The sequence below is a fragment of the Crocodylus porosus genome, unplaced genomic scaffold (assembly GCF_001723895.1).
Source record: "Crocodylus porosus isolate Cpor-Errol unplaced genomic scaffold, CroPor_comp1, whole genome shotgun sequence".
NCBI lineage: Eukaryota > Metazoa > Chordata > Crocodylia > Crocodylidae > Crocodylus > Crocodylus porosus.
The window spans coordinates 9,166,880-9,187,676 of NW_017728920.1; the positions used below are offsets into that span (position 1 = coordinate 9,166,880).

Consider the following 20,797-nt stretch of genomic DNA (forward strand, 5'->3'; position numbering starts at 1 on the left):
AAGAGGGATGTGGACAACATGGAGAGGGTCCAGAGGAGGGCCACCCACGTGATCAGGATTCAGCAGGGCGGGCCCTACGAGGAGAGGCTATGGGACCTGAACCTGTTCAGCCTCCGCAAGAGATGGCTGAGGGGGGATCTAGTGGCCTGGTACAAACTAGTCAGGGGGAAACCAGCAGGCATTGAGGGAGACCCTGTTTCTCTGAGCACTACCAGGAGTGACCAGGAATAACGGTCACAAGCTGGCAGAGCGGAGATTTAGGCTAGATATCAGGAGGCACTACTTCACGGTCAGGGCAGCTAGAATCTGGAACTAACTTCCAAGCAAAGTGGTGCTGGGTCCTACCCTGGGGGTCTATAAGACAAGGCTTTACAATCACCTTGCTGGGGTCGTTTGACCCCAGTACTCTTTCCTTTCATGGCAGGGGGTCAGACTTGATGGTCTGCTCAGGTCCCTTCCGACCCTACTAACTATGAAACTATGAGCCTAATCTGGCTGATGGTCCCGATCTGGCACACAGCAGTTGTGGCAGTCTCATATGGCCATGGAGTGGGGAGCTGGGGACATCCCAGCTCAAACCTGGCCCCAGAGTGTAAGAGAGAGCATGACCTAGACCACAGCGTAAAGTGGCATGGCCCAGCTCCAATCCAACCTCACATGGGGAAGAGGGCTTGACCTGGCCCTGCAGGGGGGCACATGAAGGAGGAAGAGGGCTTGAGCCAACCCAGAGCCACAGGGAAAGGCAGCATGGTTTGGCCTCATTCAGCTGTGGGGGTGAGGGAAAGGGGATGTGACCTGACCTCAAACTGCTGTGCAGGATTCAGAATTGGGGAATTTGGCAGTGGGGGGCGGTGGCCATATTTATTGCCATTGCTCCCCTGCTGCCATATTTCCCAATCCATAGGGAGACCTGCAAGTCAGATACCTATGGCTCCACGAACTGCATCTGGCCTGCAGGCCAGAGGTTGAGCACCCCTGAGAGTTAGATGAAAAATGTTGCTGTTCATGCAGAAACATTTTAGCAGAGCAATGAATATGCACTAAATAGGCACTCATATTCAGTCCTGGATATCAGAGAATACTGATAAAGATATTGTGTACTAGTTTAAAAAAATAATCCATAGTTTGATTAAACAGAACCATCTTTTAACTTCATATGTGCACATAAAGATCCCTCATGGCCAACACACCTGTTATTACTATACGTAAATGAAAACTTGGATTCCAAAACCTGAAGTGAGGCTCAAATTTGTTATCATCTGACCGAGATCAAATGAATGCTAACCAAATCACAGTAACAATTCAGACACAAATAATCTCAGGGAGAAGAGCATTTCCTATTCAGAAGTACAGCTGTAGTTCACAAAGTTTCAAGAAAGGTTCTGCAGATACCTACCATTTGGGTCTTTCCTAAAGAGAGTGTTCATGACAGTAGCATGGAGTTTTACTCTATCCCACTCTTTGATCATCAGCCCAGAGCTCACAAAGTGTTCCATCAGTCTATCAGCTATAACCTGCAGTCTGGGGAGGGGAAAGGGGTGGAGGAAATAGAAAGAAAAAAAATGAGGAACAAAGCAATACAAGTCAAGGAGGTAACGCACTTGCTTTGCCAACTTTTGGCAGGGGGTTTGCAGATAAGGTAGTCTGCACGAAACACTGTCTGCATATATGCAAAGTCTCAATACTATTCCAATAAAAAGACAGCAGACTATGAAAATGCTGTCACTCATACCTGTTGTAATGTAAAATGCTCTGGTCATTTGCAAAGGTTCCTGGAAAACACAAGTTGCAAATATGTATTTAAATGTAAAATAACAGGACGTTTATGCAATTTGACGAGGTAGATTTTATTGGAGTTTGAAGAATGCATTTTTTTCTTGCCGTATAAACATACTACTCAGCTTACAGGAATACCTCAAAAAAGAGACATAAAAACCTGGATCCTGGGGTATATTTTTTATCTAACCACTGTTAAAGAACCGTGTGGAAACTTGACATTAGATTCAAGACTAGAACCCAAGTCTTCCCTCTTCCAAGTAGGTGTCATTAGCACTAGACTAGAGAGTTGTGCTCCTTTCAACTGGGCTAAAGAATATTTTTTTTTTTTTTGCTTAGTGGCACAGTTCAATAGGAGGGATGGTCAGTGGCACCCCAGAATAGCCCTGGTGACTAATCCACTCTTTGAGGAAAATCAGGGACAGATTTTTTAATCCTCTCAGGCTGAGAAAGGGATAAAAATGGGTTTCCCACTTTCTGGGCAAGTGCTCTGGACCCTGAGTGAGCTATTGCATAGGAGGAATGGGCACCATCACTGCTGATGACTCCTCCAGTGGCTGTGTTTTGAATGCAAGTTGCTGTGGTCATTGTTCTGTAGAGATCTGAATCCTGTCTCTGCACACTGGGCATGCTCAGAGCACATCTACTGGATTAAGCCCTTTAGAAGGCTTATGTCCGAGATAAGCTCTGAGTTTCTCAGACCTGCCAAGATGGAGACAACTTTAGGTTGTAACTTTAACCATCTAGGATAAAAACTTAGGTGCTGAAGAGTGTGGGTTTTAAGAGTCAAACTCTTGGAGTAAGCCAGCTAAATTCAGTCCAAGTCCCACATTAGGTGCTTATCTCTTTTTTGTGGCTCTGGGCCTAAGTTTGCATGTTAGAGGATAACAAACTTCTAAACCTATGCCTCATTACATCAAAAGCAGCATGTGTTCAATTGAACACCAGTTCCTATCCATTAAAGCAAGAGATAAGCCTGCTAAATACAACAGATTTTAAGCCATCTTGCACCATGTTTATACAGTTCATAAGTAGGGTGTCCATATAGCCCAGTTTGGCCAGGACAGTCCTGGATTCCATAGGTTGTCCTGGCTGTTTGGTCAAAAGTCCTGAGCCACAGTCCAGTGAGGGGGTGGATACAGGCAGGCAGGCACCACTGCCACTGTGCAGAAGCAAGGTAGATGGACATACGGTCACCCTATCTGAGATGCCATATCCAAGGTTCCTACATTCCTTGCTCCTGCATGGCTGCAGAGGTGCCTGCCCACCTGATCCACCATGCCACTCTGCCTCCCTGCTGGACTCCAGCCCAGGACTTTTGACCAACCAGCCTATGGAGTCTGAGACTGTCCCGGCCAAACTGTCACCCTATTCATAGGATACTTCTCACTATTTCAACAGACACCACTACCACATTGGTTTCTTAATTCCAGGCAGAAAGGCAGAGACAGAGCAGTGTTAGAACCAACTCTGATATAACTAGCTTGGTGAGCTCCCAAAAGCTAACTATAAAACATATTGACTTTATGCTGCCCCATATAGGCTTCCAACAGGCATGTGATTATTTCAGGACCCACAAACTGACTGTCATGGTTTTTTACCACTTACTTTCTGGCTTTACATCACTGGTTTTTAAAATTAGCACTGACTAAGATTAAATGAATATCATTACAGATGATACTAAAACAAATTAACAGAGAATAGCTCGAGTGAAAATGGTTCTTTATTACATTATAAAGTTAATCAAGGAAATAAAACAAATTAGAATTAATTATAATGGGTATTTTTGCCATGTGGGAGTCACCAGAGCATGATTTTTTTCTCAGTCTGAGCCATTATACGTGCAGAAGGTCTCACCATCTCCTAACACCACCTACAGTTATTCAAGATACAATAAGGTAAATCAAAGCTACTGCTTTATAGCTTAATCTAATCCAGAGCATGCAAGACCAGGAAGGACCTCTACCCAGCACACTGCTTTCCACAGCCCCATACAGTTGGACAGGTGTCTTATACAGGATGGAAGAATATGGTATGTTCTCCCCTAGTGTAGTACATATTGGGCCTTGCAAGAGGCAAAGTACTAAACTTTGATTAATGGTTTGACCAGGGTTGCCAATCCAATTCAATTTATTTTTACTGATAATCTGTAAACTTTTTACTGATGACCAAACTTTTGTACTGATATGTTTTACACAATATTCTCCTGCCATACATAAGGGCCACCTGCCAGACCCTGGATAAAGGCAAGTTTAGATTTAGGGTTTAACAACAACCATAGTGAAAAAATGTGGTTGCCACTCAAAATAGTAGACAAGTAAAAAAAAATTCTTAAGAGTTGGCAACCCTACTTGACTAGAGCACTAGGTTTACACATTGCTGCTCTCATCCCACAGGCCCTCTATTTACTCCAACACCCTGATCTCCCTGACTGCACCCTACACTGTGCTGCCTGCCCTAGCCCATTTTCCAGCACTACCGTTGTTGGTCCCACTACCCTGTGCCAACATGACCTCCAGAGAAGGATTACAGTCTGCCTACTCACAACAGTATTACAAGCAGGGACTTAGAAACAACAGCAGCACGTTGCTGGAGGGGAGGTGCTATGGACTACAAAGCCCTGAGAGAATGCTTCCTGCAGGTTGCTGTGCTCTTGCTCAGTCATCAGATAGTACTGCTCTGCTCTGTGTGTCCTTCAGTGATTGCCTCTGACACGGGATCTTCAGTTAAGCCCCACCTGGCTAATGTTTTTACAGTGACTCAATTTTTTACAGGACTTTACTGGGAGGCATTTTTAGGCTTGTTTTTGTATGGTCTGTCTACAAATTAATGGATAGTTGGCAACCCTGCACCTGGTCTAGTACAGTACATGACACAGTAAGCCTTGTGGACACCATTTTCATTACATCTCTCTTCCAGTACTAGTCTTGCAGCTGTGAAATAATACACCATTCTACTGTCATTTGCTCCCATTTCTTTGAGCAGATGTCAAGTCATATCACTGAATCAGCATCCCTGGTCTTAGTAGAGGAGGCGTGGCTTGAATTATTCAGCAGCAATCTTTATAAAGATCATAGAGCAAATGATGAGGTATTTGGAAGAACTTGCATTTGCTCCTCCTCAATGGTTCCCATTTGGACAACAAATCACTCACTGGAGTTATAAGATGAAAAAGAAAACGTAGGGAAGATTTGGGAATCTAAACTGAAAATAAGCTACCATTCTTCCCTTCCTCCCGTAAAAGCTAAATGTTTCACCTGGCTTTTGCCATCAGATTAGGAGTTGCACTGCAGTAATGGTATCAATTCTGTGAACAGAGATAGACTGCTTTTTTAATTAGGGGCCACAGGCCAAAATTGGAACCATCACATAATACAAAAATAAAAAGACTTTTGGGACACTGGAATTCTTCACAGTAAAGACCTTTGAGCACCAAAGAAGCCACCATAGAAGTGTTTGGCTTTTAAGAGCGGTAACTGAGACTTACTCTACACTATGGGGTTGCTGCTGCCATAGCAACAGCAGCAGACCCCCTGTGTAGATGCAGCTCTGCAGACAGAAGTTTTCAGGCTTTGAGAATCATACCAGCTCCCTCAAAGGTCAGCAGCTCTGCCAGCAGAAGTCTCCGTGTGATCTTTTCCCACCCTCAATTGGCAAAGGGGTGTCAGCAGAACTTTGTAATGCTGACAAAACAGGAGTCTGTGTTGGAAAGGGGACAAAACTTCTTTCTGATTACTCCTTTTTTTGAAGAAGAGGCAGGTGATTTTCAGTTTCTCTTCTCAGCCACCAGCCCTTTAGAAGATGGTGCTCCACTGTTTCCCTGCAGCCAACTCGCTGTCTCACACTAGAGCCAAGAAGTGACAAATAATTAGGGACTTACTATATCACTATTTCACGATTTTTCCAGAATCTGTGAAAAATGGCAATCTCCATGAAAAATGGCATTGACCATAGATTTCCTACAGAATCAACACCCCCAAAAATGTTTACCAGAATAGAAAGAAAGCATGGCAATCACTGCAGCCATAGAGCATGTGATCTGAGTGAGAGCTACTAAAAGGCTGTAACATACTAAGTCAGTGGTCCTCAACCAGTTGATCCCGATTGACTGGTCGATCAGGGAGTCTCTTTTGGTTGATCCTGGGCTGGGGGGGGGGCTTGGTGCAGCAGGTCAGTCTGTGGGGCAGGGAACAGACTGAGGTCCCTGCAGTAAGGGATGGACAGTGTGGATCAACCAGGAGCAGGGGAAGGTGAGTGGGGCCCCAGAGCCCGGCCAGATCATGGAGGATTAGAACCTGAGGGACTCATCCAGGGGCACAGGGGGAGGGGCGTCCCACTACTAGGCACACCCCATGGCAGGGGCCCTAGGGGCACATGCCCCCCATCTCTGTGCAGGGCAGAGGTGGCTGCTGCTCCCTGTTGTACCTCGAGCCCTGCAGCAGCTGACCACATGCAGGCATGGCACAACCCAGGAGCAGGACACATGTGGCATCCAGCCACTCCCATGCCAGCTGCAGCAGGGCTCAGGGCACAAAGCCCAGACAGCAAAGGCAGCCACCTCCGCCGTGCACAGATGGGAGACGGGCACATGCCCCCCCTGCCCCGAACATCGAGCAATGCAGGTGGCTGCAGCAGCAGTGAGGGAGAAAGTGGGGATGGAGCAGGGGTGGGCCCAGCTCAGACAGGAGTAGGCATCTCCTTAGTGCCAAGGGCTCTTTACTTGGGCATGGGCTGGGCATGGGACGGAACCATGAGTGGCTTGTCCAGAGGGCATGTGCCTCCGGATCTGAACGTGGGGTGGGCTGCAGCTGCAGGCTAGAGGCAGGCTCTTCATGGCAGGGGTGCTGGGCTGCACTGCACTTGGGCTGGGCTGGGTGGCAGCAGCGCTGGCAGCAGGACTACACAGAGTCTGCAGCCACCTGAAAATTTGCCATAGCCCCCCCAAACCTCTACCAGTGCCACTGCTGCCAGCCCGAAGCACAGCACAGCCCAACCCCTGCCAGAAACAGCCCAGTGCAGCTTTCCCCTCCCTCGAGGCCAAAGGGGCCATGTGCCCAGGATCTGCACATAGGGAAGGGGCAGGGGGAGGGGAGGGGAAGGCTGCGCTGGGCTGTTCCTGGCAGGGGTTGGGCTGTGCTACACTCAAGGCGGACAGTGGCAGCACTGCAAGGGGGGACGGGGTACTATGGCAAATTTTCAGGTGGCTACAGCACCCCTGTAGCCTCGTTCCCAGTGCCACCGTTGGCACCACCCAACCCAAGCACAACATGGCTCAGCACCCCTGCCAGGAAGAGCCTGGCATCAACCCACAGCTGCAGCCCGCGTCACCACACGTGCGGATCTGGGGGCACATGCCTCACCCCCCATGCCCTCCCGAGCTGTGCACCCTCTGGATGAGCTGCTTATAGCTCCATCCCATGCCTGGCCCCAGCTGTGCAGGGCCTGCCCCTGCTCCACTCCCCTCCTTCCCTCACTGCCACTGCGGGGGGGTGGAGACCTTCCCCCTCTGCCCACAGACTTACTTACTGGGGGTGGCATGCCCCCAAATAATTGTATCTTCTTCCTCCTCAATCTGCCCCCCATTCCCTCCCCACAGACTTACCTGCTGGGTGGGAAGGAGGGTAGATCTTGGGTTGCTTTTAAATTCCAAAAGTGATCTCCTATTTAAAAAGGTTGGAGACCACTGAACTAAGTAAAGGCACCAGTCAGGAAAGCAAAAGTGTTTTGGTGCCATTTTTTAAGAAGCTAGATGCAATGCAGCAATGCCACTGTCTGAAGATGAGTGAAAAGAAATCCAAAATAGCAAAATATATTTCATCTCAGGATCATATAATGCACCCCCCCGGCTGGAATCATTTGAACCTGGCTGGACTCATTTGAGTCGAGTCTTTTTCTCCCGCCCAGGCGGGGGATCGGGCTTGAAGATCTACAAGGTCCCTTCTGACCCTACTTCTATGATTCTATGATTGCATCTCATGATGGTAAACTGTTTTATTAATCTTGCAACATGACTTTGGATGAATTGAGAAAAAGCATTTAGAGTCCAAATTGCATACAAAGTGAAAGACTTCTGGAGAGGCTGAAAGAGCAAGAAACAAATAACGATGTGCTCAATGTTTAAAAGAACCACTGAAAGCAATTTAACAAGAAGAGAAGCTACTTCCAAGCTAGTGGAGACATTCATGGCTGCCAACATACCTCTGGAAAAAACTAATAACCCAAAATTAAGGGACTACTTGAACAAGCATGTGTCAAATGCTGGAAGTTTCCCATGTGCAAACAAACTTTGCCATGATTATCTACGCTTAGTCTGCAAAATCTGAACTGGCAAAATAAAAATCAGGTGTTGATTGTAGCAGACAAAACAACAGATGCCCAGGATAACTATGTTCTCCACATTTTATTTGTACTTGGGAGATAGAAGACCCAGACCTGTCTTTTTCAAATAGAACCAGTTCAACTTGTTTCTGTAAATATTTCAACTGTAACAAGCTGTAGTAAAGGCTATTATAAACTATGGCTTAGAATTTAACAAGATCTCAGCATTTCTTTCTGGTAATTCAATGCATATATGTGCAAAGCTTTCTCTGATGCACTCTCCAGAATGCTGCCCAACACAAATTCATGTTACCTGCAATATACACATTCTTTCTTTACTAAGTGATATCTGGCGCACGCATTTTCCTTATGTGGATAGACTGGTTTCCTCTTTTAAAAAAGCATTCAAACATTGTCCAGGCCATAAACTTGGATACAGGGAATTCACTGACAATCAAAATAGGGATCTAAATCCAACTGTGTCACTTCCACCAGAACCAGTGCTCATAAGGTAGAATTTGTGGTTTAATGTAGTTCATTACCATGACGACTGAGCTTGAAATCACACCCAGAATACAGTGCATGCTTGAACTACACGATCTCTTAAAACAGGGTGCAACCGCCGGGCTTCAATTAGCTGCTCTTGGGCAACTGTGGTCTCTTGGAGGATGTCCCATTCCTTCCGGGCTGGTTTGTCATTGAGGTAGTTCTTTCCTCCTGCGTCACAGACCCCATTCTCACCTGCCATGTCTTGGTGTTCCCCAGTTGGCGGGGTTAGTTAGTGGGTCCCTCAGTGGCCTGGGCTAAGCCCGACGGTTGCTCACAGGGCTCCGTCACCCCTACATCCCGGCCTCACACCACCTTCGGTGGACCGTCTCGTTGTTATCTGCAGCCTTCCCCACAGATCACGTCTGCCGCTCTGCATCCCAAAGCCAATGGCGGGAGGCTCTGCTCGCCCTGCGAGCTAGCTCCTGCAGTGCTTCACTCCTCAATCCCATCCCATGAGGACCCTTCCCCACTATTGCCCCTACCGAAGCTTCCCTGCAGCCCCACCATGAGGGCGCACCCCTATAGCCTCTGCCCCCTAGCTCGGGGTTGTCCAAAACAAAACCAATACATCTCCACCAACCCGCCACCTATTCCCTGTCCCTGGACCCTTAAAGGGGAGGGATGACTCTACACTCTGTTTGTCGCTCCCTGGACTAGCTCCGATCCATTGCTTAACATCCCGGGCCCTGGTGGCAATCCCCGCCCTGACTGCAACCCCCTTCAGGGCTGTCCCTGGGTCTTTGCCTCTTGGGCATGTCGTCTTCTGTGCCCCACCATCCTGGCACTCCCACTTGGGTCCTGCTGCACTCTAGGGGGCCGCTTCCACTCTCCCTTCACTCAGCCAGCCAGTCGCTCCTCCATTGTGCGGCAGGGGTCTTCAACAGGGTGGTCCTCTCCCCCAGCCAGTGTTACCTGCGGCTTGTTGGTCTCCTTGGGGTCTGTTCATGGAGCCCACCCTGCCACCGGCATCAGCTGCAGCTTTGTTTCCTGGCTACCTGCCCCCTCCACAGCAGTGGCCGCCATTTTTATTTTCGTCGGCCGGCGTCTGATGCTGACTTCACCAGCCAGCTACAGCTGTACAAAAGAGGCAGCTAACAAGCTGCATGGGTTCCTCTCTCCACTCCACATGCGCTCCGTCCCGAGCTGCAGGTAAGTGCCCTGCCTTACTTTGCCTCCCAGGACACAGGGCAACATTAAAGATCAAGTAAATTTGTAGCTGAAAATGCAATCTGGTTCCTGAAGCTTCTAACATAGTTTGAAAGTTGGCAGGCTTTGATTCACCAAGTAAACAACAAACTGATGGATTTGATAAGCTGGGTCAAAGACATGGCATCACAACAACTTTCAAACTGTCGAAGTGAAAACCAGTGGAGACAAGAACTGTTTCAGGCAATTGCTGCCAAGGTGAATTGGTATTACAAGTACAGTCACTACCCACCTTGATTTAAACTACTGTCTGCCTCCTTTTTTAGTGCTGTTCACATTTTTTACCCATATCAAGTGCCTTTTCTGAGTTTTGATCCTCAGCTACTTAAATCAATCCCTGGACGGCAGTAAGAACATGACAACAAATGTGCTGCTTATATAAACTTTGTCAAAAAATGCCTGATGACTTTTACTGTGACTGCGTGTTGGGAGTCTGTGTCTGATTGGTTTCCACATCTCTACAACCTGGCAAAACACTGCCTTAGCACTACAACCAATTCAGTGGACACAGAATGTGCAATCTCAGTGTATAAGACAAGTGTTCACACCGCAGAGACAAAGAATGTCAGCTGCAACTGCCAGTGGATGCTGCATGGTAGTATTTAACAATTAACAAGAATTGTTTCTATCAAGGTTATCATTAGTTAGTATTTCTAAACTTTTTGTAGAATGCTAATAATAAATTATGAAGTTACAATTAACATTGTGTATATATTTATATTCATAATATATTTAAATGTAATACTTGGATTTACAATAATATGGCAATTTATATGATATTCTGCAGAATCTGCTATTTAAATATACAGTTTTGCATCTTGGCCAATCAACAGTAAGGAATGGGGCTGCTGGGACCCCTCCACCAATCAGTAGTGGGGGGTGGGACCGACATAAAATATCTGAGAAATTGCCTCTGCCCACCACAATCAAGCTGCAAAAAACCCTTTGTCTCATGGCAATTTAAGTAGGTCCCTACAAACAATCACTTCAGGTAGGTGTTACTCTTAAGTGAGCCCTCAGTGCAATAGAGAATACTGACATCTAAATTATTTGACTGAAGTGTTTGTACCTATCACTTCAACCTGTCTCCAGACTCAGGCAGACAGTACCACTGCAACCTGTCTCCAGACTCAGGCAGACATCATTTTACACTCTTTGCATGTTAAAGGATTTCTTTAGCAGACACTTAGGTCAGAGGCTTATTTCCAAATGTAAATTTAGACTCTCTAGCACAGCAAAGCATCAATTTCTATATAATCCAAAATTATCAGACCCTGACAAAGATCAAGAGTAGGGGATAGACTCCAGACAATAACTATCCTTTTAGCAGTTCTCATAGTCAACCAGCTGAAATATAGTGAAGGGCATTTGGGTACCACCAATTTTTGTTTTGGTTCCCCTATCCTCTCCTCTTTCTATGGGAGTATTCCTTATTTCTCTTGTCATTTTCCTTCTGTCTCCTTGTTGGTTTATACTTCTACTAGTAACTTTCTTTCCCTTTCCCCTCCCTTCTTTTGGGGCACAACTGACTTCAAGTCTTCAAATTTGAAAGAGGGGCTACTCTCAACTCAGAGTGTCTCCTACTCTGAGCTTTACACCTTATACCCCCCACATCCAGGTCCTGTCTCTCATCTGAAACCCAAGGGTAATTTTCCTTGCAAAGTTTAGGGAGCCCTATTTGCTTATGCAAGGGATATTTCTGAGAACAGATCCTCTTTTCCCAGTTGAACCCATTGCTCAGAATTAACTTCTTCCTCCTCTCTCCAAGGCACTGCTTTCTGTCTCTCTCTCCCAGCTCCCCATTTCAGTTCCTCATTGTACAATGTGACAAGGAATGATGACAAAGGGATGCTGCCTCAAGGACATGGAAAACAAACACCTTCTCTACTCCCTGCTCCTCTCATAACCACAAGGCAGGGAAACACAACAGCTTATGAGTCTTTCCCATACTGTATTAGAAGAGACTCAATGAGAGGGTAGATCAAGACATTTGGAGAAAGAAAAGTACTGAGGAGATCTTTCATGGTCAATAATGCCCTTCTAAAAACACAAGGGGAAAGGCTGTCCCCAGCACCACTGCCCTTGCCATTACACTCAACAACAGGCAAACATGTTAGGAAATTATTTTTGCTAAAATGATTGACACTATGAATAAAAATTATAACACTTGGTCTTCTATCAGAAAGGTTCAGGGTTTCCTACTCACTAGTAAGCACAGGAACACTGCACACTGCTCAGGGCAATGTTTCAGGTTGCCTACAAACCCAGAGGCTAACTCTCCTATCAGGTCTTCTTCGCAACCATAAGGGTAACCAAGATAACTGCATTTTAATACCACTTAAATTTTCAGGACTTGTCAGAGCATACAGATTCATTTATGTGATTGGATCCAGTTTACAAACTGGGAGCTGGACATTAGGGAATTAATCATTTTGCACACAAAGTACAGTTTTTATCACTAATATGAAAGAGCATGAGCTTAGCCTTCTGCCACTAGATTATTCAGCTAGTAAGAATAACAAAAAAAATGATATCTTTTAGCAACACCACTAGAGATAGATGTAAAGAGCAAACATATCACAGCTTTAACTTAACTGGGCTAGAGAGAGGAGTACTTCGTCTTCTGGATAATTAGATGATCTCCGGCAGTGCCTACCAATTTAAAGGACTAGATTTTCTTTAGTAATTTATTGCTTCCTTGGATATTGGCTGCACGTTACTGTTGAACAAACACAGGGAAAACACAGGGAACTCACTTGTCTGATCTATCTTTCATGCAGACTTTTGCATAAAGAACATCCATCATGGCAGGGTCATCATTCATGTATTCTATCCCTGTCATCTCCACAGGGAGGGGTTTGCCTCCAATAATTTTGCTGGAAAAAAAATATACACTCTTTAAAAAAAACAAGCTGAAACACCTTAGACATTGTGAACATAATTAGATGAATGCATGGTTTTAGTGCATTTAGACTTATTCAACTTTTTAGCAAACCCCACAGATCATGAAGAAGTCAAGCAGAGGCACTAGTAAAAATGCTAGCTGAACCCCAAATTCCTAGCCTAAATCAAATGTAATTTGCCACATCCTCATATTCACTGAAGTTCCAAGAACATAATAGCTTGCTTCCCTCTTAGGACCTGGAAATGTGCTGCTCTGCAGTGTTAGCTTTCACAGTTGCACATGCTGCATCAGAAGTTACAGACAAATGTAACCACTGTACCAATATCATATGAAATGGGTATAAGCAGTTAGGATATAACTGTGCTCCCATTAGCAATACAGGTACAGCAAAAATTTAACACTGTTTCATGCAAGGTTAAAGTTCCAAGGGATTTAGCTTACTTGCATCAGCAACATGCATACATAACAGTTGCATCATAATAGCTAATGCATGTGAGGGCCAGCTCCCCGCATCTCCCTTTTTAAATCAGTTAAAAGTTGCATCTGCCCATAAGGTAAAATTATTGCCTTGACTTGCCTCTGTAGGCCCCACTGTGCCTCCCCGTTCCCCATGCCCCTGCAAAAAAACCAAAAACCCATAAGCACATTCTTTGTAAATGAATGCGCGTAGTTCTTCAACAACTTAATTTGGGACCTTTAGGGCCTGAAAACTCGAGCATTAGATATTTGACCAATAAATAGCATCCTTTTATCTATCCCACCTATTTTTTATTAATTCAGAAAATACTCCCGAAAACAGAGAATATATATTAGCCCCCACACACCTACAAGAATTCAAACATCTATATATATGTTCATGTCTATTCAAGAATTATTTTCTTTTCTAAATAGGGAAATTTCCCTTCATAGGATGATGTGGTTCTTTAGGTGCTTCACGCAATCCAACTCTGTAATTTTCTCCAAAATACCATATTCTCCTACAAAACCAGTTGGTGGAAAACTGAGGTGTGAGTTAGGTGTGAGAAATAGGGATCCCTGAGAGTCCTGAGATTTGGCCCTGGGAGCCAGAACAATTCATGCTGCCAGTACTTCTCTACACCAAATTTCTGGACCCATGGAAAGCCCCCCAGCCACATGACATGGCCCTACATGCTAGATCAGGCTGGCACACAGGGCTTCATGGCCAGACCCAGTGAATGGTCCCAAACTTCCCACATCAGGTCATTCCACAGACCTCATTCAGCATGCAGAGCTAGCAACAGCTCATAAGCACACTTGGCTCTTTAACTTCTGCTACTCAGTTACCACAAAGGAAGTTATTTTTTCTTCAGGCTGCCTTTAAAAAGTGAGGGGCATATTATAGATAGGGGTGTGTGGTATGTGAGAAAATATGTTAATTTCATCCAAATGCTAATGACTTGGATTTTACTAGCAGAAGATAAATAAAACAGCTTCAATTTGTTCAACTGATTTTTTTGTTTAAATAAGCTGTTGCTATAATTAAAAAAGCCTAAATTTTAAATGGCACTGATATCATGACCAGGCCTCAAGGATGGCCTTCTGCATGTCATCTAATTTCACACAGAAATTTAAAATGCAGTTTCCCATACATTTAAAGATCATGTACAGGGAAACTGTTCTGTATTCTGGTGTATGGTTTGAAAAGCCGCTATCATTTTAATGTATCAATAAAATATTATAAGAATATTTCAAAGTGCACTTAAAATATTATTTAAACCATAGTGAATAAGTGATTTTTAAGTATCTATAAGCCTTATCAAAACACAAGAAATAGCGTATTCTTTTTAACAATAAAGAAGGTAAAACTTATTTATTCCACAGAGGTTGCTGCCTTCCCTCTGAAGAGGCTGAGAAGGATGGAAAGAATCTTCATCTCATTGGGACGGGAAAAGTATGTAATAGTAGGGCAAAGTAATTTAGAGAAAATATTTGATTTGGTATGCTCTTCCATTCAATGATAATTTGTAGAAAAGGGTCTCTCTGTCATAGCTGACCTATTTACAAAGATGGCAGCCCTTGTGATGTAATGCCAAAACTTCCTACTCACAAAACTTCCACTAAAAGTCCACAATTATTTAATTATATAACTTTTATTTCTGTCAAATATAAAAGACTAGAGCCTCCATTTTTTAAAGCAGAATAGAAATTTAGCCATACAAAATTCCCAAAGCTATTAGAAGGATCTACTTGGTGAATTCCTATACGGTCATGACAAAAAAACCCAAAAAAACCCAAAAAACCCCAAAACAAAACAAAACAAAAAAATCTATATGCCAAAAGTCCTTACAAAAATTGTGTAGAAGGAAAAAAAATTATCCCTCTCCCCCAGCTAGCTAATATTACTGAACTATACTGAGATAATCTGATTACAGCACCTATTAGACCAAGTTTAGAGTTAACCATCAAATATGAATTTATACTAGGGATGAAATACTATTAGAGCATTAATACTCTTATGCCATACTGATTACTTATACATTTCATACTGTGTTAAATATTTTCTCACAGAACCACTTGTGTCAGGAAACACATTTCAGGGATGTATTAGCATCTGTTCTGAGGCAGAGGGGAGGCTATTTGTTTGAGAGTGCTGCAGACAAAGCATTAAAGCAACTGAGTTCTTCCTGCTTTTGTGGCAGGCAGAGAAAAAAAAACTGTTCACAGAAAAATAATGGGCACTGCTGTGAGAAAAGGAAAGAGCTAGCAGAGGTTTCTAGTAACAGACTAAGAATCCTAAGTGTTTGCTCTTAACTGCAAAACACAATTCTTGCCTTGGCTTACAGCTAAGTAATCTTGCTGTTTTTGTTTGAAATGTTTCAGCATCTTTTTAAATCTCAGAGGTAAATCAATCAGTGCTGAACTGCACCAAATTATTGAGCCATTCTTCCCTGCAATACAGGTACTTTTATCATAAAACCAGTTTGATTCTTCAAATATCTGAACTTGGTGACCATGCCCAGTGCCAACCTTGCCGTTATTTTACTCACTCAAAGTCCTCTTTACATCTCTGCAGGATTTCACAAGCCTTCTGTATCTCCCGCTCATTCAGCAGTACCAGTGTCCCAAGAGTCAGATGGAGCTTTGCTGGGTTCTGGAACAAACTGCTACTAACTCCACGATCCTTTTGAGAAAGGTAACAAAGAGCAATTAGCATGACTTAAGAAACTGAAAAATGGTGTGCACACAGGAAACTTTAACTCTCTAATTTGCTGGGACAAATCTAGCCTAAGTTGGTAGCAACTAAGAGTTATTAAAAAATGAGAGTTGTTTAATAGCCTTTGTGAGCTGGCAAATGCTGATGAGAAAGTCACCACCATATGCTCAGTAAAGAATTGGCCATGGAAACTAAACCAGGTTTCACCCCTACAGACAACCACTCTAGGTTAAGGTAAAGGAAGACTGGCAGTCATGCAGAAGCTCATCTTAAACTCTACCTGCTGGGACAGACCTCAGTCCCCATGATGCGCAAACTGCCATCTGTCATTAGCAATACATTCAAACAGAATTAAAAATAAAAATCTAAATAACAAGATAGTCTGGAGCCAAGAGTCAAAACAAAAAGCTGTTGTGTAAGAAAGGTAGGGTCTAATGTGGTGGTAAATATGTGCATACTCAAAACAGCCTCTCTCCCCCACCATAACAGAACCCTGTCTGAACTGAGCTAGCTCTCATGACATGAGACAGAAGCAGGGCTCATACTAACTTAGGTAATTACATTCTGCCTGTTCCTATTTAATCTGTAGCCTGTAAAGATGTATTAAGCTTAATAGCCCCTTGAAATCAGAACTGTGTACTGCAGCTGCAGCAGAATTTTTCCCATGCAAAGCAGTGGTTGCAATCAGCAGTGGGCAGAACGCCTTCTCTTCACAAAGTTACCCTGAGGAAAGCTTTGTTTGGATGACAGATGATACACTGAAGTAATTATTTCTATTCAGTTGTGGTTTCTACTTTTCAAAATTAAAAAGCCCATCCTACTAAAGCCAATATTTGCCATGCCACTGAAGGGTCAAACAAAATATTTCTATCAAAAAGTTGCTATGAAAAATGTGGTCCATGAAAGAGTCTATTATTTTGAAATAAGAAACCTTCACGTTTAATGCTCAGTCAGAGGCTCAATCCTCACGTTACTCAGCTTTTATCCTATCCAATTTAAAAAACCATGCAATTTTTCATACTTGGGTATGCACCAGTGCCATGACCAGTAAGAGAACAACATGATCCCATGCAAGAGCTTGCTCTATCAGTCAGAAGTTGGCAAAGCCTGATAGCACTGTGGAGGCAGCACTCTCAGGCCCTGGGGGAAAAAGGAGCACTTTGTGCTACTGTTAATTAATTCATTGCTGAATTAATTCCAAAATCCTGACTTGCTGATGCCAAAGCATTTTGCATATTTCAACACAATGCTGTAGGCCTGCAACAAAAGAAAACTGACATGTATAACCACTTCAAAAGTCCAGGCCAAGAGTGATTTCCTGTTCAGGAGCCACTTAGTTTTGTTTCTCCCAGACTTCCTTTCTAATTTTCCATATTCTGCCTAGTACCACAATGAAACTGAGCACAGGCCCTACTGCTCCCTCTGCTTTAAAGCATATTTGGGATGCTCTATAAGCCTTGGTTGTTTTCTTTGGGTTCTTCTTTAATGGAGTCTGTAGCCAAAGGATACTTTGCACATCAGTGAGTGGAGTAGATGACAGAAATGGAGGGTAGGCTTGACTTACTCATCAGGAAGTCATTTTAATTTCTGTAGAACATAGAGATGAACCTATTATAAATTAACATGATAAATAGGATCACAGGAAAATCCAGCTGGAAGGGACCTCACAAGGTGATGACCTTGGTCTAGTCCAGCCCCCTGTTCCAGGCAGGATCATCTGACTCAACAATCCCTGCCAAATGTCTGCCTAAACTGTTCTTAATAACTTCCAAGGAAGGAGACACCAGAAGTTTGAGGGGAAGAAAAACTATTCTAATCTCACTGAACAGTGGGGAAACATGGGGAGGGAGAGCAAGAGAATGAGCAATTTGTATTATACATAATAACTGGCCTAAGAAGATATTTCCCCGCTCAGCTTTCAAGTACTGTTCAAGGTATGCGAGTAGATATTGGGGGATGCACAGGCAGTGGTCATGTATCACCTAGGAATTACATGCTAAATTTACCATGTTAAAAGGAAAGGATGAACTCCAATTTGTAGCCCCAAACTTAAGCAATCTTCCATGTGCAGTCCATAGATCTTAGGCCCCTCCTACACTGCTTAGCCACAAATCCTAAAATCTGCCTCGAAAACCAGATGATGTAACAGAGCTGATTTTTTTTTTCCAAAAAAACATTTCTAACAGCTATCTCCAGCTTCACAGTCCTTCATAACTAGAAGCTATGTGCTTAAATGTACATACCCTTTAACCCTCTTGTTCAGACCTCCAGCTTATGGTTTATTATTAGCAATCACCAAATACCTCCATATTTTACTGATTTTTCTTTTAAAACTGCACTCAGCAATGCCATCAGTCCTGTGTCTCAGGACAGTCCTACCAGTGGAGATCAACAACGTATTCAGTGCAATTGAGAAAGCAGTCAAATTGGTGTCCAGAAAGAAAAACTCAAAAAAGATGTGGGCCAGAGCAACCTTCACCTCTTTGTTACTTTACCAAAGAGCAAAGAAAACCTCATAGTCACGTTTGGGTTGTAAGGGTAGGTATATAGTGTAGTACTAAGAGACAAGAAGATAAGGAGCTAAGTCTCCTGGTTTCTATGCCCAGAGTTGTCAATAGCTCTCAGAATTAATCAACCAAGGGAACTCTCTTCATTTTTCAGTGAATTTGTTTCCCTACAAATAAAAAGGGCATAACATTTGTCTACCTTACACAGGGGCTTTAAGCACTGTGTTAGAGAAGTGCAGAGAAGCCAACTCCTTCTCCTTTGCTAAAAGCTGAAAGCATATTCTTTTCCTTCTGCTTGGTTTAGGGGAAATTCAGTCCTCCCTCCCCCAAGCTTAAAACACAAGAATCTAAGAAGTGCCATACTGGGTCAGACTGAGGCTCTATCTAGTCCAGTATCCTGTCTCTGACAATGGCAGCAGTGACTGCTGTAGAGGGAGAACACTGAACCAGATATCTCTAGAGTGAGCTATATTCAATTCGGGACTCTCCCTGGCATCCACCATCATTGGTTTAGAGATGCCAGAGAAAATATTTCCAACCATTCTGTTCAAAAGTCATTAATAGATCTATCATCAATTAATTTATCCAGTCCCTTTTTGAACCTGGGTATGCTATCCACTGGCGTCACCTCCTGTTGGAATAAATTCCACAAGTTAACTATGTATTGCATAAAAAAGTACTTAATCTTATTAGTTTTAAACCTGTCACCTACTAATTTCAGCAAGTGCCCCCTACTTATGGTATTCTAGAACTTAGTGAACAACAATTCCCTGTTCACTTGGTCCACGCCTGTCATGATTTTATAAACCTCTACCATATCCCCCCCAGCCTTCTCCTTTTCAAGGTGAAGAGTCCTAGCTCTTTTAGTTTCTCTTGGTATGGCAACTGCTCCATGACTCTGATCATTTTTGCTGCCCTTCTCAGTATCTTTTCTAACTCTACTATATTCCTTTTGAGATGTGGGGACCAGAATGGCACACAATATTCAAGATGTGGGTGCACCATGGATTTGTTTAATGGCATGATGATGATCTCTGTTTTGTTTTCATTTCCCTTCTTAATGATGTCCAACATTTTACTGGCTGTTTTGGTTGCCACTGTACATTGACCTGACATTTTTAGAGAACTATCTACAATGACTCCAGGGTCTCTTTCTTGAGTCATAACAGCTAATTCAGAACACAGCATTGTGTACATATAGTTGAGGTTTTTTTCCTCCAGGTGTATTACCTTCTGTTCACCTGCCTTTTGCCCAGCCACTTATCTTGGTGAAATATTTCTGAAGCTCCTCTCCATCAGCTTAAGAATTGACTACCCAGAATAATTTGGTGCCATCTGCAAACTTGGAGATTTCACTGTGTACCCATACTTTCCACTGATAAAAACACTGGAACAAAATTGAGCCTAGCACAGGTCCCTGTTTTTGACCTTCCTCCATCCTGAAAAGCTTCCCTCTTCTTTCACTGGTTTAAACCTTTCACAACATTTAGATTCACTAGTCACAGAATCTGAAGTGAGAGCAGTAGGAAGATTTAGTTCCTGGCCAAGAGGGACCTGGATCAGAAACTGCTACCTAGTATGAAAGTGAATGCCTTTCCGAATGAGTTAGTCTTTAAGGTGCCACCATGCCCTGCTTTCTGCCTGACTTCACAGCTAAGTATTTCTTGGTGAATGATAAGGAAAGAACAGGTGTCCCAACTAGGAAGTTCCTATGTGTTTTTTCTCCTCTATAGGAAACTATCCAAGCAGACTCCCCACACTGGAGGGTGGGGACCACAGGACAGAGGTAACTTTCTGCCTTTTCTTCCTACAGAAAGAAAGGGTTGGGAGAAAACTACCACAGCTACTCATCCTCCGTAACAGAGAAAGTAAGGAAATGCTCATCTTCTGCCAGCTCCCTTTCTCCTCAGGTATACATAATATAAATGACACATCAAAGATCTTTTGCAATGCCTGCCTTGTGAAATACTGGGAGTTTCTTAGGTTCTGTGACATCTTCATTTGTTTTATAATAATAATATAGAGCTGTAGCGTGTCAGACACTACCAAGAGGAGCATAAGGGGCAGGCACACCCTGCAGCAACAAATGATACAGACACACACAGACATACCTGTCTTTAACTGGCTATGGCCCTACGTGGCAAACTGAGACCCTCTTAGGCACACTTCATCTCATACATTACATTTTTTTTAAATATAGAACTGCCTCATATCAATACTGTGGATGACAAGAATCAAAACAGCTGAACACCCTTGCTTACAGTGATCTTGTGCGTGTTCACATTAGACATATTGATGTTTTTCAAATGCTCTGAAACCCTTGGATGCTACACAATGACAAAATAGTAGCAGATAACCTAT

General features: G+C 43.6%; 1 protein-coding gene across 1 annotated transcript in view; it reads right to left on the reverse strand.

Moving 5' to 3' along the window:
• The window catches only part of ASCC1 (activating signal cointegrator 1 complex subunit 1), a 63,575-nt gene that overhangs the window by 28,588 nt on the left and 14,190 nt on the right, over window positions 1-20,797 (reverse strand). The window contains exons 5-7 of the mRNA XM_019538562.1: window positions 15,763-15,896; window positions 12,606-12,725; window positions 1,397-1,521 (exon numbers count right to left, since the gene is read on the reverse strand). Of these exons, the coding sequence (XP_019394107.1) occupies window positions 1,397-1,521; window positions 12,606-12,725; window positions 15,763-15,896 (379 nt within the window). The remainder of the gene's footprint in view (window positions 1-1,396; window positions 1,522-12,605; window positions 12,726-15,762; window positions 15,897-20,797) is intronic.